Consider the following 17,873-nt stretch of genomic DNA (forward strand, 5'->3'; position numbering starts at 1 on the left):
AAAGCCACTTACCGTTATTGGGGAAGTGCCCTGGAGAGCATGTAGCACAGTTAGAGGTGTTCAACCCTGTACAGTTCAGAGATATGGAAGTGAGCGTCACTGGGAAGTGAGTTGACGTGATGTCATTTCCCTGTGAAGTGCTAGCGGTGATGTGATTAATATCATTTGTATTAGTCAATGTGGTCACCAGTGTAGAACGAAGTGGAACTGTAGGAACAACCGTCCCAGTACTGACCTGACCAAGCACCAGACCTAAAAATAAAGCACAAGCACGACTAGGACTTTCAGTTAAAAAGAGAAAAGATGCCATTTCTGTTCATAACTAATACAATCATCACAATCCACTGTATTCACATTCTGGTTACTATGTTGAGTACACTGGATGCAGAAGATAGAGCCCCAATAAAAAGATACCATTATCCAAGAAGTAATCTTTACAGGATTTAGTCTCCTCATAGAAAAGCGTTCCCAAACAGCAGACGGGGGATCCACCAAAAATGAACTCTGGGCTACTGCAGCTCAAAAGTGGAATGGTGGAAAAAGCAAGCAATTGTGTCACTTTTTTCTGAAGCCTAGACCCAGCTGGTGACACATTCATGGACTTTACTTCTCAAACCTTGAATATGTCCCCACTACTCATTTGCTGTACAATCCTGAAGGAAACAAAAGACAAATTGGAACTTTGCTACTGATGCAAGCTGCAGCATGGAGCAATAGATAGGAGCTCACATCCCCTACAGATTCTCAATCAGTGGAGGTATTGAGAAGAGAACATGGACTTCCTAATGAGGGAAGCAAATGAAAGTATCAGCCTGAGCTATACCCACCAGCCATTTACAGAGCACAGGCAGTGACCACAACAAAAGCATAATATTTAAATTCCAACACCCTTCTCCAGAGGTTGCCAGCTCCTTGCTGGGAGGTTACACGGAAGCATGCTCTATCACCGCACCCAAATGATGCACCATTATAGGAATCCTTGCATTTGGCTCACATGTAGGATTTTATAGGACAGGGTCTGCGCAGACTTGTAAATAGAAGAGTTCAAGAATGGGGGATAGGCAAATGCACACAGATCACTAGTCAGCCCAAATATTCCATCACTAGACTCTATGTGATTACTTGAGGGAAAGAATTATGGGTTTCCTCAGATGCACTAAGAAAATGCTGAAGATTCCCAGGTAATTGTCCAATGCTTCCCACTTTACCACACAACAACAGAAAGCATTTAGCATTGATCCGATTCAGACAGTAAAATGGCAGACAAGATAACCGTATCTTTACACTGTGGCTGTTCTCTTCCAACAAGCAGCTGAACAACAGCAAGTACAAAATCATGAGTCCCATCAGCAGACAACATAAAAATTGGACATAAAGAACTGATACTTTGTTTTCAAATTGCCTTGCAAATCAATAAAAAAGGAAGCATCCTTTAACAGGATGTTTTACTTGGTGGTAAACAAGCCATTACTACAGTAATCTGAACAATACACAGGGGCCAAAGTGAAAAACATACCACTAATTTGCATTAAATGTGTGTCAATCTCATTAAGAACAAGCCACGAGGGTGGTTGATTCAAGAAGCGGAAAGGTTGGACCAGCTGCCGTTAAGAGGTCCTCTTGTGGTAAAGGTTAAAGGGACATAACCTGTCACAAGTATTTACGTATTAAAAAAAAATCCTTGTCAAACACATAATGCAATATAAGTACTTCAAAAGGCATCATTGTTTTGTCTGTACATGATCATGGGGAAAAAAAAGTAACATAGCTCTCATGTTAATTTTCCCTCCCAGGATTAGTTGGCCTTTATTTCACTTCCTTGAGCCAGAGTCTGCCACATTCACCCTATATCCATCCCAGTCCCCTTGACTCAGTGGGAAAATGGCCTCAAATTAAGGCACAAACTAATTACCGAGTTGAGTGCAGAACAAACCTCAAAAGTCTTGCAAACCAGGTACTGTATCTGGTTCCTCTTGTAATCTAGCAATGTAAAATACACATTTAAAAACCAGTTTGTTGAATAGAGCTGAGCAAGGACAGTCTGTGCCCATAATGATGTATTTCACTTCCATTAAAACACAGATTCAGGAACTACTTTCCTTTCCCCTGCTCCTCTCCTCTCCCAAACCTTCATTTGCAGGCCAGGGGTTAAGACTAACTAGTTTAGTGATATCACCAACTGTATTACATCATAGTCCCTGCCCTATCTCCCATTCAAGAAGTCCACACATATCAGATCATTATCCAACATTGATGCAAACTGGCATTTAAACTGTTTCCAGTTGCATGTCCTTGGCCCCTTCCATGTCCAGTAATAGAACATATGAAACGTCCAATGCAGTCTATCATGTGCCTGGCAGAGTACTGAGCAGTAACTGGACAGGTTGATTAACTAATTTGGTAGAACTTATCAGTCAGGTCAGAAAGTAAGTCAAAAAGTAGTAGAAGGAAATAGACAAGTCACAAACTTACCCTACAACCACCCACAATCGATGCCATTGCTTCACTTTGCTTTTTATCTAAAGCCTAAAATGTGAAAGTGAATATCAGGTTCTGGTCTAAGAGCAATTTTCTCTTAAATTTATGGGACTGTGCCCATGACCAATTTATTAAGTGCTGGTCGGAATTCAAGAAAAGAAACAGGAATTTGTTAATGCAATCATCAACAAAATGGGTTCCCAAGTACAGTGGTACAATGTATAGCATTAGTGAAAAAAACAAACAGCAAACAGATGATTCAGCAGGTTTATCCAATAAAGGGCTGAGTCATACAGTCCAAGAAGGCTCCAGATTGAATTTCTGCTGTGTTGAATTAGCTGATCTCAGCTAGACCAATGATAGTGGGGGCTACCATTAGGTTCAGCACACGTATTTAGAGGGAAGGGAAAATAAAGTTCACACTTGTGATGCTGTCCAGTCACCCTGCTGGAAATACCAGGCACAGACAGGAGGAGGCTCATTGCAATGTTGAACAGTACACTGAAAGTCACACAAACAGGCATTTAGGCAAGATACCAGATAGTGCCTAGTGCCAATGAAGCCGTGCTGCAGCAAGAAGGGAGGGAAGAAATGGACGTAGAATTTCTTTGTTATCCTCCAAAGAAATGGTTTACTTTTGTTTGGGAGGGGGGTGGGGGGAAAAAAGAGACATGTGAATTGTTCATAGAACGGTTACAGCACAAGAGGAGGCCATTCAGCCCATGCCGGCTCTTTGTACGAGCATCCAGTTAGTCCCATTCCCCTGACCTTTCCCCGTAGCCCTGCAAATTTTTACCCTTCAAGCATTTATCCAATTCCTTTTTGAAAGCCACAATTGAATCCGCTTCCACCACCCTTTTAGGCAGCGCATTCCAGATCATAACCACTCGCTGCGTAAAAAAGTATTTCCTCATGTCACCTTTGGTTCTTTTGCTAATCACCTTAAATCTGTGACCTCTGGTTCTCGACCCTTCCGCCAATGGGAACAGTTTCTCTTTATTTACTTTATCCAAAGCAACATGCTATAGACAGAGCTAAGCGATTCCACAACCAACGGATCAGATCAAAGCTCTGCAGTCCTGCCACATCCAGTCGTGAACGGTGGTGGACAATTAAACAACTAACGGGAGGAGGAGGCTCTGCAAACATCCCCATCCTCAATGATGGTGGAGTCCAGCACGCGAGTGCAAAAGGCAAGGCTGAAGCGTTTGCAACCATCTTCAGCCGGAAGTGCCGAGTGGATGATCCATCTCGGCCTCCTCCCGATATCCCCACCATCACAGAAGCCAGTCTTCAGCCAATTCGATTCACTCCACGTGATATCAAGAAACGGCTGAGTGCACAGGATACAGCAAAAGCTATGGGCCCCGACAACATCCCAGCTGTAGTGCGGACGACTTGTGCTCCAGAACTAGCCGCGCCTCTAGCCAAACTGTTCCAGTACAGCTACAACACTGGCATCTACCTGACAATGTAGAAAATTGCCCAGGTGTGTCCTGTCCACAAAAAGCAGGACAAATCCACTCCTGCCAATTACCGCCCCATCAGCCTACTCGCAATCAGCAAAGTAATGGAAGGTGTCATCGACAGTGCTATCAAGCGGCACTTACTCACCAATAACCTGCTCACCGATGCTCAGTTTGGGTTCCGCCAGGACCACTCGGCTCCAGACCTCATTACAGCCTTAATCCAAACATGGACAAAAGAGCTGAATTCCAGAGGTGAGGTGAGAGTGACTGCCCTTGACATCAAGGCAGCATTTGACCGAGTGTGGCACCAAGGAGCCCTAGTAAAATTGAAGTCAATGGGAATCAGGGGGAAAACTCTCCAGTGGCTGGAGTCATACCTAGCACAAAGGAAGATGGTTTTGGTTGTTGGAGGCCAATCATCTCAGCCCCAGGACATTGCTGCAGGAGTTCCTCAGGGCAGTGTCCTAGGCCCCACCATCTTCAGCTGCTTCATCAATGACCTTCCCTCCATCATAAGGTCAGAAATGAGGATGTTCGCAGATGATTGCAGTGTTCAGTTCCATTCGCAACCCCTCAGATAATGAAGCAGTCCATGCCCGCATGCAGCAAGACCTGGAAAACATCCAGGCTTGGGCTCCTAAGTGGCAAGTAACATTCGCGCCAGACAAGTGCCAGGCAATGACCATCTTCAACATGAGAAAGTCTAACCACCTTCCCTTGACATTCAATGGCATTACCATCACTGAATCCCCACAATCAACATCCTGGGGGTCACCATTGACCAGAAACTTAACTGGACCAGCCACATAAATACTGTGGCTACAAGGGCAAGTCAGAGGCTGGGTATTCTGCGGCGAGTGACTCACCTCCTGACTCCCCAAAGCCTTTCCACCATCTATAAAGGCACAAGTCAGGAGTGTGATGGAATACTCTCCACTTGCCTGGATGAGTGCAGCTCCAACAACACTCAAGAAGCTCGACACCATCCAGGACAAAGCAGCCCGCTTGATTGGCACCCCATCCACCCCCTAAACATTCACTCCCTTCACCATTGGTGCACTGTGGCTGCAGTGTGTACCATCCACAGGATGCTCTGCAGCAACTTGCCATGGCTTGTTCAACAGCATCTCCCAAACCCACGACCTCTACCACCTAGAAGGACAAAGGCAGCAGGCACATGGGAATAACATCACCTGCACATTCCCCTCCAAGTCACACACCATCCAGTCTTGGAAATTTATCGCCGTTCCGTCATCGTCGCTGGGTCAAAATCCTGGAACTCCCTTCCTAACAGTATAGTGGGAGAACCTTCACCACATGGACTGCAGCGGTTCAAGAAGGCGGCTCACCACCACCTTCTCAAGGGCAATTAGGGATAGGCAATAAATGCTGGCCTCGCCAGTGACGCCCACATCCCATGAATAAATATTAAAAAAACCTGTCATGATTTTGAATACCTCTGTCAAATCTCCTCTCAACCTTCTCTGCTCTAAGGAGAGCAACCCCAGCTTCTCTAGTCTATCCACGTAACTGAAGTCCCTCATCCCTGGAACCATTCTAGTAAATCTTTTCTGCACCCTCTCTAAGGCCATCACATCCTTCCTAAAGTGCGGTGCCCAGAATTGGACACAATACTCCCGTTGTGGCCGAACCAGTGTTTTATAAAGGTTCATCATGACTTCCTTGCTTTTGTACTCTTATGCCTATTTATAAAGCCAGGATCTCGTATGCCTTTTTAACCTCTTTCTCAACCTGTTCTGCCACCTTCAAAGATTTGTGTACATATACCCCCAGGTCTCTGATCCTGCACCCCTTTAGAATTGTACCATTTAGTTTATATTGCCTCTCCTTGTTCTTCCTGCCAAAATGTATCACTTTGCACTTCTCTGCGTTAAATTTCATCTGCCACGTGTCTGCCCATTCCACCAGCCTCTCTATGTCCTCTTGAAGTCTATTACTATCCTCCTCACTGTACAGCCAGCCTTTCTAGTACCTCCTCTTTATCAATATTTAACCCATCCAGTATCTCAACTACCTCTTTTACTGTGATTTTGGCAGCATCTTCTTCCTTGGTAAAGACAGATGCAAAGTACTCATTTAGTACCTCAGCCATGCCCTCTGCCTCCATGGGTCAGTCTCCTTTTTGGTCCCTAATCAGCCCCACCCCTCCTCTTACTACCTGTTTACTATTTATATGCATATAGAAGACTTTTGGATTCCTTTTTATGTTTGCCACCAGTCTATTCGCATACTCTCTCTTTGCCCCTCTTATTTCCTTTTTCACTCCTCTGTACTTTTTATATTCAGCCTGGTTCTCACTTGTATTATCTACCTGACATCTGTTATACACCCCTTTTCCTGCTTCATCTTACTCTCTATCTCTTTCATCATCCAGGGAGCTCTGGCTTTGGTTGCCCTACCTTTCCCCCTCATGGGAATGTACCTAGAGACAACTGTTTGCAAAATTGTACCGTACAAATGTTCATTGTAAAATTTGCAGCAATGGAATGTAGCCTATTCCAGGACTTCAGCACATAGTCTAGGACAACATTCTAGTGCAGTTCTGAGGGAGTACCTCATTCTTACAGGTGTCATCCTTCAGATGATAGTTAATGGCCTTGTTTGCCTGTTCCAGTGGTGCACTTCAAGGTAATAGTATGTAAAATCCTTGAAGATGTTCTGAGACTTGCCAAGATATTAAATAAATAAGAATCTTGTTCCATTGTGGTACTTGGGTTGAAGATAGAGAGTGAGATGCAACTATACTAAGAATCTGCATCACCAGAGAACAGCCATCAAGCCAAGTAATGGTCATATGTCAAATATGTTGAAGAAGCTTCCTATAAAAGAAAGTTGTATTAGTAATATTTAAGAAACCTTTACAACAGCAGCTAAATAATCCTTAGCCTTTAGTCAATAAGCAGACTAAAAAGACACTTTTACATTTCTGCAGTTCAGTTCACAGGAGACCTAGATCTGTATGTTGGCTGATCATGTTCATATTTCGACAAACTGGCTGCCTTTTCCCAAGCCAGAATTGTATATCCATGAGAAACATCATCCTGCAAGTCCCACCTTCGAAAAATCCATCAAGAAATATGGTTTTGTATTTAGCAAAAGGTGGCAACTCCAGGGGTGATCAATAGAAAGTAACAGAATGGAAGACAAGACAGAACATCGAGGAATTCGGAGACAAGGAGGGTGAGCTTGTGGCGAATGTTTTGGTATTTTAAAAAAAACACACAATTTCAAGTAAGTATATAACAAAAGAAAAAGGCCATTCGACCCATCAAACGTGCTCCATCTGGAGCCCATTTATGATTATATCTGGGTTTCCCCTCCCCATACCCCCCAAAAAAAAACACTTAATTGCCAACTTTAGAAACACCAAGTTCTTCCCATCTCACCTTGAAAAAAGATCAAGCAATGATGTTAATATCTCTATAACTCTCAATCCCTTTCTTAATATCAATGCAATTCCTTTTTAAAAATGGACTCTGAACCGATCTACAATTTCATTTCACATGTCCACTATCTATATTTTCTAATCCCCAACCTTGCTCCATGCTTGTGAATTTTGAACATGGCTAATTATCCTATGCTCATTGGTTTTGTAACCATTCACACCTCCACTGGACCCAACTTTTGTTTCTTTACTTGTCCCATTACCACCATCGTCATTTAATCACTCCTGCCCTCCACCCTATCACAGACCTTTCCCTTTTGTTCCTTCCCTGACCCCCTTTTCTCTGGCTCTATACTTGCTCAAAAGCTGTTCATCTTTAACATCTTCCAGTTCTGATGAAAGGTCATCGAACTGAAACATTAACACTGTTTCTCTCTCCACAGATGCTGCCTGACCTTCACAGTGTTACCAGCATTTTCTGTTATTATTTCAGATTAAATTGGTCACTTACTACTATCACATCTACACCATTTCATTATGTTTCTCCTCAGCAAAAATAAATGAGTTTAGTCACTCGAGCCCTTCAAGAGTTGTCTCTTACAATCTACCTACAAATAATAAAATTTCTAAGGGAAATTCATTGTTCCTGAAGCAGTGTTGATCGATACACAAACTGGTCAAACCTATCAGCACGAGCAATGGCTGACTGAGGAGTTCTTTCTTTGTATCTATGCCTTTGTTCAGAAATGAATTCAAAAGATGATTTAGTATGCAAACTGACAGAATGCGAATAGATCATCAGTCTTTGATTGCTGAACCATAAAGCAAAAAAAAAACCTGGCAAATTCTAAAAATCAAATAAAAAACAGAAAATGCAGAAAAGCGCAGGTCAATCAGCATTTGCAGAGAACAGACAAGTTGACATGAAGTGTAATCTGTTTTGAAGAAAAGTTACACCTTAAACGGCAACATGTTCGTTGATTTCACAGATGTGGACTGACCTGCTGTGTAATTGCAGCATAAAGCAAGAGGTTTACAGGAAGACGGTAATATCCATTAATGTGAGCATCTCACAAGGTAAGAGCTATCTTGCAAGTTTTTATTTAAACTTCAAAATCTCATCAACATGGTAGAATTCCTGTGATACAATGTTGCAAAGTTAGCGCCTCTCTTTAGTTCTAATAGAGGAATCTGAATTCTGTAAATTGAACAGGAATCACGTTCAAAATTACAGCGTGAATGTCTACCAAAAAAACTCTCATCCAGAAGTCCTGCCAATTATCAAGCAGCAGAAAAAATACATTCCAAGAATACATTTTAACCCCTGTGGACTGATTCTATAGTCCCAATTTTAACTCGGGAAACATCCAAGGCAGATGGAGCGTGGGCAGTAGGGGAAACCCCACGGGTGAGTTGAATGTGAGGCCCGTGCCATTTTAACTCCCAGGCCTCATTTGAATTAGTCAGAACCATCTCCCGCCTGAAACCGGCATAAGGGTTACTGCTGAGAGGGAGGGGGGTGCTGAGGCTTATGAGGGAGCACTCCTGGCCCACAAGGAATAGTCAGCAGAAGTTTAAAAATTTACTTACCTTAGCCTCTTCTGCCTCCCGCCAGGTTTTGATGGCAGGTTTGGCACCATGCAGGCCTCCCGTTCTCCTGAGTTAAATGGAGTTACATGGATGACATCATCGAACCACAATTTTAGCACGTCAAGTAGACCCCCTCCCACCTGGGGCGTTCAGCCCTCCCATGCCTGAAAGGTCCTGGATCACTTTGGGAACACGGCGCAAACCCCCAACCGCCATTTTAACCTGTTCGTGCCGGGCGGGCTAGGGTTATAATTGGAGCTCATGTTTGCTTTTTTAATTTATTCGAGTATTTGGCTATGTCTCACCATTTCTATGTGTTACTCCACCTGAAAATAAATTTTATAAGTTTTAAAATTGTACATTGCCCTGACAAAATTGTATTTTCTGACTTTCATTGAAAGGTTACAGTGCAGAAGGTGGCCATTTGGCCCATCGAATCCGTGCCGGCTCTATGCAAGAGCAATCCAGCTAGTCCACTCCCCTGCCCTTTCCCCGTAGCCCTGCAATTTTTTTCCTTTCAAGTACTTATCCAATTCCCTTTTGAAGGCCATGATTGAATCTGCCTCCACCACCCCCTCAGGCAGTACATTCCAGATCCCAACCACTCGCTGTGTAAAAAAGTTTTTCCTCATGTCACCTTTGGTTCTTTTGCCAATCACCTTAAAATTTATGTCCTCTGGTTCTTGACCCTTCCGCCAACGGGAACAGTTTCTCTATCTGCTATGTCTAGACCCTTCATGATTTTGAATACCTCTATCAAATCTCCTCTCAACCTCCTCTGTTCCAAGGAGATTAGCCCCAACTTCTCCAGTGTCTCCACGTAACTAAAGTCTCTCATCCCTGGAATTATTCTAGTAAATCTCTTCTGCACCTTTTCTAAGGCCTTCACATTTTTCCTAAAGTGCGGTGCCCAGAACTGGACACAATACTCCAGTTGTGGCCGAACCAATGTTTTATAAAGGCTCATTGTGATTTCCATACTATTTATAAAGCCCAGGATCCCGTAAGCTTTTTTAAACCGCTTTCTCCACCTGCCCTGCCACCTTTCAAAAGAAGACAGGCAGAGAACGTAGCACAGAACTCATGATCAAAACTATAGCATAGTCTCCCGATAAAAGCAGTGTTATTTCTCCAGCGAAATGCAGTGAGTGGAGGATAGTTACATCATACAAATGATGTGCATAAAAATCAATCCCAGTCACTTACAACAGTGCGGTCTCCAGACAGAAGGATTCTCCAATCATCTCCTTTCTGACCGGGAATATGTGCAGCCTTTCATTTTAGTTTATAGGAGGTGTAGTTTTGTCTTTTGTGATGGGTATGGAGGGGGGGGGCAGGGAGGTGGGAAAATGCGCCAGGGGCAAACTTGTAACACCCGTACATTTTTAATCAGCCTGAATTAGGAGGCTGCCACTTTAGAGGAGCCAGCCTGAGAAAGTTGCCAATTGGATAACGGCATCATTCAATGTACCATTGCTATATTACTGACTGATCGGCTCACATGACCAACTGGAAAACTGATGACTTCCCGACACACAATGCCACAGGGGAATGTCATAGACACAGGTCAGGTTTCAGTAGTCATACAAATAGAAGAAGAATTTTTGATGGTTCTATTAATAAAACAGAATTCATCTCCCTTTCCCATCGCAGACAATTCAAGCGGCAGGATGTGGAGCTGTATTGGCAAATTAATCAGCCAAGCAGTTGAATTTTCACAGTGCCACGCCTCACAACATTGCAGTGGATGAGCAAAGGGAAGATGGATAAAGAGATGACAGACACACAATCCGTTTTGCAAATACATTTTAACCAGTTGTAAAAAAAAGAGACAAAGTAGTCCTTAATTGAAATGATTTTATCAGGGGGTCGAATTTTTAGCATCAGTATTTAGGATGGGGGAGGGGAAGGAAGGACAACATTCCCCAAAAAGAACACTCGACAACAATGCAACATTGCAACTCAAACTGTTATGATTTTTAAAATCAAATTTAGTAATCTTATTCCACATTATCCAGTTAGAGAGATTTAACAGGGTAAACAAAATCACCACCAAAGAATTGTTGGAAGGATAAACACACAAAATTTTGTTGCACGCCCAAAAATAGCAACAAATCACCTCTTAGATATTTATATTTTCCAGGGGGTGGAGAAGAAAAGAAAGAGAAAAAGTTCAGTGAATGTCTGCTTTATATTCCATGTATTTTCCAGAGCCTGGCTTCAAGGCATCTATTCAGCAGGCTAATTCTACTCGAATACATCAGCCACACATTGCTCTGCCCTGTATGCAATTTTTCAATCTTCCCTCCCCAAATCAGGTGCATGGTAGGCACCCATCACTTCTAAAACCTCTTCAGTGTTAAGCCCTACAGCCCTTCACTTAAAAAAAAAACAAAAAGGGAGAGATCAGATGGAGAACTGGATTGGGAGAATAATCCATGAGGCTTACATCAACTCAAGATGCAGTTTATTTAGGTTTCCAAATAATGTCCAGTTAATGAAATGTGCAATAAATTCATTTCCATAAATATTTGATGGGCTAGTTGCCCAAGTGCCAGTCAGAGTCTCAGGTTCTTTATTATTACGGTAAATGGCTCAGCTCAATTATGAGATTCTTAGAAACTCTCAGCTGAGGCAAGATAAATTACCACACAGAGGTGGCCTTCTGTGGGGCATGGGGAAAGTTCTGTTCAGTCATACCGCCTTCAGACCAATTGTGGAACAGTATTACTAGAATCTATGACATAATGTGAAAATTTTCAAAAGGAGGGTTTGTTGAAATGATTCTGTTACAGTCTTGATCAGACCCTGGGGTACAGCATGCAGTTCTGGGCACCTCGCCTCAGGAAGAAAATACTGGCCTTGGAGGGGGTACAATGAAAATTTACCAAAAATGCTACCAGGGCTTAAAGGGATAAATTATGAGGCAAGGTTGCATAAACTTGGTTTGTATTCCTTGAGTTTAGAAGGTTGAGGGGTGGTCCAATAGAGGTGTTTGGAAATGATAAAAGGATTCGATAAGCTCTGGAATCCCCTCCCTAAACCTCTCTGCCTCTCTCTCCTCCTTTAAGACACTCCTTAAAGCCTACTTCTTTGACCAAGCTTTTGGTCATCTGTCCTTACGTGGCTCGGTGTCAAATTTTGTCTGGTAACACTCCTGTGAAGTGCCTTGGGTCGTTTTACTACGTTAAAGGCACTATAAAATGCAAGTTGTTGATAGAGTAGATAGAGAGGCACCATTTCCTCTGGTGGGGAATCCAGAAGGGGGCACAATTTTTAAACTAGAGCTAGGCCATTCTAGAGTAAAACAGGAAGCACTTTGTCACACAAAGGTTAGTGGAAATGTGGAATTCTCTTCCAAAATGGTGTGGATGCTGGGTCATTTAAAATTTCAAGACTGAGATTGACAGATTATTTATTAGGTAAGGGTATCGAGGGATATGGATCAAAGGCAGGTAAATGGAGTTGCAGTACAGAACAGCCATGATCTAACTGAATGGTGCCGGCGCAGGCTGGAGGGACTGAAAGGGCTACTCCTGTTCCTAATGTTGATATGTTGCACTTTTTAAAATCAATTTTACATCTCTAGTGCTTCAACTTCCTTCCTGGTGCATCGCAGTTAATACAAGCTAACACTAGTTCAAAACAGGGGCTTTGTCCAATGCAGACTTTCCTCTTTAACTCCAAAGCTGATGGTAAAAAGCTACTAAGGCACACAGGAGGATTCACTTTGAAATTACAAAGTCACTATCGTCGCTCGGCTGAGGAGCAGGTTGGGGGGGGGGGGCGGGGGGATGAGAAATTCAAGAGAGAGTTATTCAAAATTGGATCTAGCCTCTTCGCTCCTCCAATGCACAGATTTCACAATCTATATTCTCATTTACACCCAGTTAAAATATGCAGTGCATTGCTGGAGGTGAAAATAGAAACTGTAAACTCACTGCTAGTGAAAGCCAAGTGAAGAATATTAGCAATAAGGCAAGAGGTTAAGATCTGGACTTGGCATCAGTTTTCAACAACTGAAACCAGGTCATAAGGGGTTTTGTTTGGAGTGTAGAATAAATAAAGTCAGTTACTATACGAAAGGCAAGCCACTACTTTATATCAGAGAGCACACATACACATTAAGACTGAATTTTTACTGAAAAAAGGGAACAGGGTTAAAAATAACATTAGTAAAGCTTAGAAATTGAAGTACTGCTGCCTCAATGAGGAAGTAAAGCACAAGACCATTTAGCAGATCAGCTGAATCCTTGTAGTTAAATCACAGAGAGAAAAAACAACCAAGTTGTTCATGTGGCCAGGCCCCAAAATGAAAACAAATGGAAATTCAGTTCCAGCTTTCACAATGCTGTCCGTCAGAGTGTGAATGCATTCAGATTCTGTCCAGCTTTCTGGAAGTGTAAAGAGAAAATAATCTCGGCAAATATTACTGATTAACACCAGGAAATTTGGTCACAGGAAATTTACCTAGAATCACGGGACAGCTGCGGGCAAGATGGAGGTGGTTTGCTTCTGAAGCGGGTCTCTCCATCGCCAGAAAACTAGCACGGTGACCGTCAGGAGTTTATTTAATAACATGTGGTTATTTGCACCTTTTAGAATACTGCCCGGGAGCACAGGCTGAAAAGTACTGCTCTCCTGACATTAGTGTTAGGAGTACCACTGGTCTCCATGAACTGGTGACAGTTTTGACTTCCAAAGAACACGCAATGTGACTGACATGGTATCAAGTGTCATCGTGACCCACAGAGTGTCCGAGGCTTTTGTTTGGCTTGAGTTCGATCCAGCTGATCGTGGACTGTGCAGCTGCCTTTACTCGACACAGAAGCTAAGATACAGATGGAAAAATAAAATAGATCTTCCTCACAGTCAATCTAAAAAAATCCTGACCATGTTACATTCATCGAGCTGACGGCTACTGGTGACCCAAGGTGCAGGAGCCAATCAGTAACTAGAAAAAAGAAAAAGAACTTGCATTTATATAGCGCCTTTCACAACTTCAGGACATCCCAAAGCGCTTTACAGCCAATGAAGTACTGTTGAAGTGTAGTCACTGTTGTAATGTAGAAAACATAACAACCAATTTGCACTCAGCAAGGTCCCACACACACAGTGACGAGATAAATGACCAAATATTTTATTTTAATGATGTTGGTTGAGATAAATATGTTGGGCAGGACACCGGGAGAACTTCTTCCAATAGTGCCATGAGATCTTTTACGTTCACCCGAGGTGGAAGGCGAGGCCTTAGTTTAACATTTCATCTGAAAGATAGCATCTCTTACATTGCAGCATCATGGGAAGGGAATGACCTGCATGATAAAATGCTGGTGATCCCTGACCAGCAGCACATTGATAACTGTTACAGCTAGGGACCTGAATGGTCAGATACTCCCCATACTTTAAGACCACATTCTGGTGGAATTGGGCAGCTCAATCATGCTGCTGTTAACAGCCCTGCTGAACAATGCATCAATGACCTCCCTGATACATCTTGGAACAGCAAACTGGCCAACACTGCAGATAACTTGTAAGGAGCCAGATGTATAAAACTTGAGGACCCAAGGTGACTGACAGCTAACTGCAATGCTGTACAGATGTTAGGTGTGGTTTGGAAGCCTTCCTCAACAAAATAGAACCATAGATGTTTACAACATAAAAGGAGGCCATTCAGCCAATCATGTCTGTACTGGCTCTTTGCTAACCCAATCCAAAACTAATTCCACTGCTTAGCTTTCGCTCCTTAGTCCTGTATCTTCTGCAATCTCAAATATTTATCTGCTTTTGCTTTAAAAGATGCAATAGTTTCTGCCTCAACCATTCCCTGAAGCAAAGCATTCCACACTCCACTGTCTGCATGAAGAAGTTTCTCCTTACCTCTCTCCTCACTGTGACCATTTTAAATTGATAAAATATAACGAGTGACGAGGGATTAAGAGACATTCACACCTCTAATGTTAAAATGGCTTCCTTTTATTGAGCTCAACAGAAGTCACAGCTGCGTAGCTGACCAGACAATGTGTTGTTAAGACCCTCACACCAAAGAGGATGGGCGGGGGGGGGGTGCGGGGCGGGTAGTAATTTTGATTGGCAGAGAAATGAGCTGGTCCTCGACAGATAGTGGAGGGAGGGGTCAGAGGTCAAGTCTTTAGCTTTGTCTTTTTTTCAGCCAGAGACTATCTGCAGAAGTCTGAATTTGCAACTAACAGTCAGAGAGGCAGGAACTCTCTCTTCCTAAGGTCTCTGCCAGTCAATGCCCCAAATACTAACATGTAAAGTAAAGTCAGGCCAGTATCAGGAGCCAAGTTAACATAAATTATTAAATGATTTTACAAGGAGCAATAGGAATTAGATTGAATTTCACCAAAAATTGTATTCTGTTCATGTTTCACATGAAAAATAAACCTGTCTTGGTGTAAAATTGGCCTCATCTCAATACTAGTCATAGAATTTAGAGCACAGAAAGGCCATTCATATTTATGCTCCACACAAGCCTCCTCCCACTATTTCCTTCATCTCACCTGATCAACATATCCTTCTAGTCCTTTCTCCCTCGTGTAATTATCTAGCTTCCCTCTTGAATGCATCATCAATTCGTCTTCCAGAAGATAGGAGAAAATGTGCGTGGAGCACGTGCGAGATCACAGTATCCAGTACACACAACATCGTGCCCTATTGTTATAGGCCCCAAGTCACATGGTGATATGACTAGATGTTGGGCTGTAAAGGTAAACTCCTGATTGTAGGGAACATACGGTCTGGTGATCTACTGAATTCATTTTTAATCTTCATATTCATTTCAAAAAATTCTAAAATTTGTCAAACATGACATAACTTTAACAAATCTGTACTGGCTGTCTTCAATTATCCCATGCATTTCTAAACATCACGAATTTTATCACAAATTATGGATTCTAAAGAGTTTGCCCACAACTGATGTTAAACCAGCAGGTCTATAGTTGCCTGGTATATCCTGCTCTACCTTTTTAACAGGGGTGGTACATTGGCTAATCTCAATTGCACAATTTGCATATCTAAAATGAATTAAAACATTGTGGTCAGAGCCTCTAATATCTCCTCTCCCCCAACCATCTAAGAGGTGCATGCCAAAGCTTGGTCACATCTCCCTCTTTGGCCTCCAGAGTCGCTGTTGTTCAGTAACTACCAGGTAGTTGTGTCTCAGCCTGTAGAAGAGATGGGTAGCATTGCAGCTAGTTCAGATAGTAGAGCTTAGATACCATCTGAAAGCCCTTCACTGCTGCTCCTCCCCCATCAAGTGCCAAGGAGCACTGAAAGCAACCATAATAATTTCACGTCTTCAGAAACTCAGCAATATTGCAGTTTCTTTCAGAATCTCAACAGGTGAAACCTGGCTCAGCTGCAAAGTCTCTTTCATATGAAGACTGGAATTTGGTGGATTTAAGTACACCAGTGGCAATTGCCATAATCTACAGACAGAAGATGGATTGCTTTTAGTGTTCACTTGGCACTTGACCTACCAGAGAACGACAGATAAGGGCTGTCGGATGGTGCCAAAAGGTGCACTGTTTGTAATAGCCATCATGTCACCCACCTCATCTACAAGCCTAGGCACAGCTATCCATCACAGACTGAAGATCAATACCTCTAGAAGCTAAGGTTTAACTGGCAGACAGTGATACAGCCATGCCATCTCTTTCTAGAGGACTGCTGAAGCCAATTAGTCATTTTTCTCAGGACTTCCTTCCTCTCTGTGAAGCGTCTGGCCTCCACTCAGCACCCCCACAGCTTAGATACAGGACTAAGGAGCGAAAGCTAAGCAGTGGAATTAGTTTTGGATTGGGTTAGCAAAGAGCCAGTACAGACATGATGGGCTGAATGGCCCCTGAAGCATTCTGTAATATAAAGAGGGCATTAATGGTTCATCTGACAATAGTCAGTGTGATCACTCATAAATCAAGCTTCCCAGTGCTCAAACTTTCCTAATAGAAAACTGATTTTAACATGACTGCGTAGCTTCACATAGAATCATCAGCATTTTATTCAAAGCCTTTTCACCCTAGTTTTACATTATGAATAGATTCTTAATCAAGAAGATTAGAAAACAGATTGTGTTTTAAGCACATTTAGTAGAATCACTGTTCATACATTGACTTGCTTGAATGAAAACTCTTCTAAATAACAGTCTATTGAGCAGCAGGACACATCTTTTCTGATGAATAGCCCATTTCAGCCCATATGTCCAGCTACACAGCAACCCTGTTGCAGTTTATGTAATTACTGCACTTACCATAGAGTTATCAAGGACTGTCCCTAAATAGTCGCTTACTTCTGCAGTAAAGGTCTATCCTGTTGTGAGGGGGCAGGGGGCTTAAAAGAGGGAGAGAGAGAAAGAGCCAGAGTGAAAGAGCGAGAGCAATCATCAGGACCCAGCTGCAATTTAACTGGTGGCCCAAACAGGAAAGCCATTATAGCTTTCGCACCAAGTGAAGACAGTGAGAGCAAGAAGTGAAACCGGGGCCAGACGAGTAATTTTTACTTTCACTGTGGTGCCAGGAATGCTCCTCTGGGCCCCACAAAGAAAGCTTAGGCCTCCCCAAACACGAGACTCCCCCCAAAGCCAATCCCGCCACGTACCTGGCGTCGGTGGTTGGCTTCCCGGCCATGTGATTTTCCACTGCTTCTCAACGACCTTCCATGCAAGATTTAAAACGAGACCTGGAAATTTAGAAAGCCCAGACCTCATTTCTGGAGCAGCAGATGAGTTTCCAACTCATCTCACTACCTACCCACCCAGAGTTAAAATTGGGACCAAGATCTCATTGGCTCCAATTTTAATTCCAGGCAGGTTTTATGCTGGTGGATAGTGAGATGATTTGGAATGGGTGGGAAATAGTCGGGAAACAGCAGAAAATTGTATGGAAGGTTTAAGCATTCCTAGCGGAACC

The 17,873-nt window shown here is 42.9% G+C and overlaps 1 protein-coding gene across 2 annotated transcripts in view; it reads right to left on the reverse strand.

The window, feature by feature from the left end:
- si:dkey-21a6.5 (signal peptide, CUB and EGF-like domain-containing protein 2) overlaps positions 1-17,873 on the reverse strand; it is a 47,835-nt gene that overhangs the window by 24,425 nt on the left and 5,537 nt on the right. For both annotated transcript variants that reach the window (XM_067982903.1, XM_067982910.1), the window contains exon 2: positions 13-252. In XM_067982903.1, the coding sequence (XP_067839004.1) occupies positions 13-252 (240 nt within the window). The remainder of the gene's footprint in view (positions 1-12; positions 253-17,873) is intronic.

Source organism: Heptranchias perlo, chromosome 1, assembly GCF_035084215.1.
Source record: "Heptranchias perlo isolate sHepPer1 chromosome 1, sHepPer1.hap1, whole genome shotgun sequence".
Lineage (NCBI taxonomy): Eukaryota > Metazoa > Chordata > Chondrichthyes > Hexanchiformes > Hexanchidae > Heptranchias > Heptranchias perlo.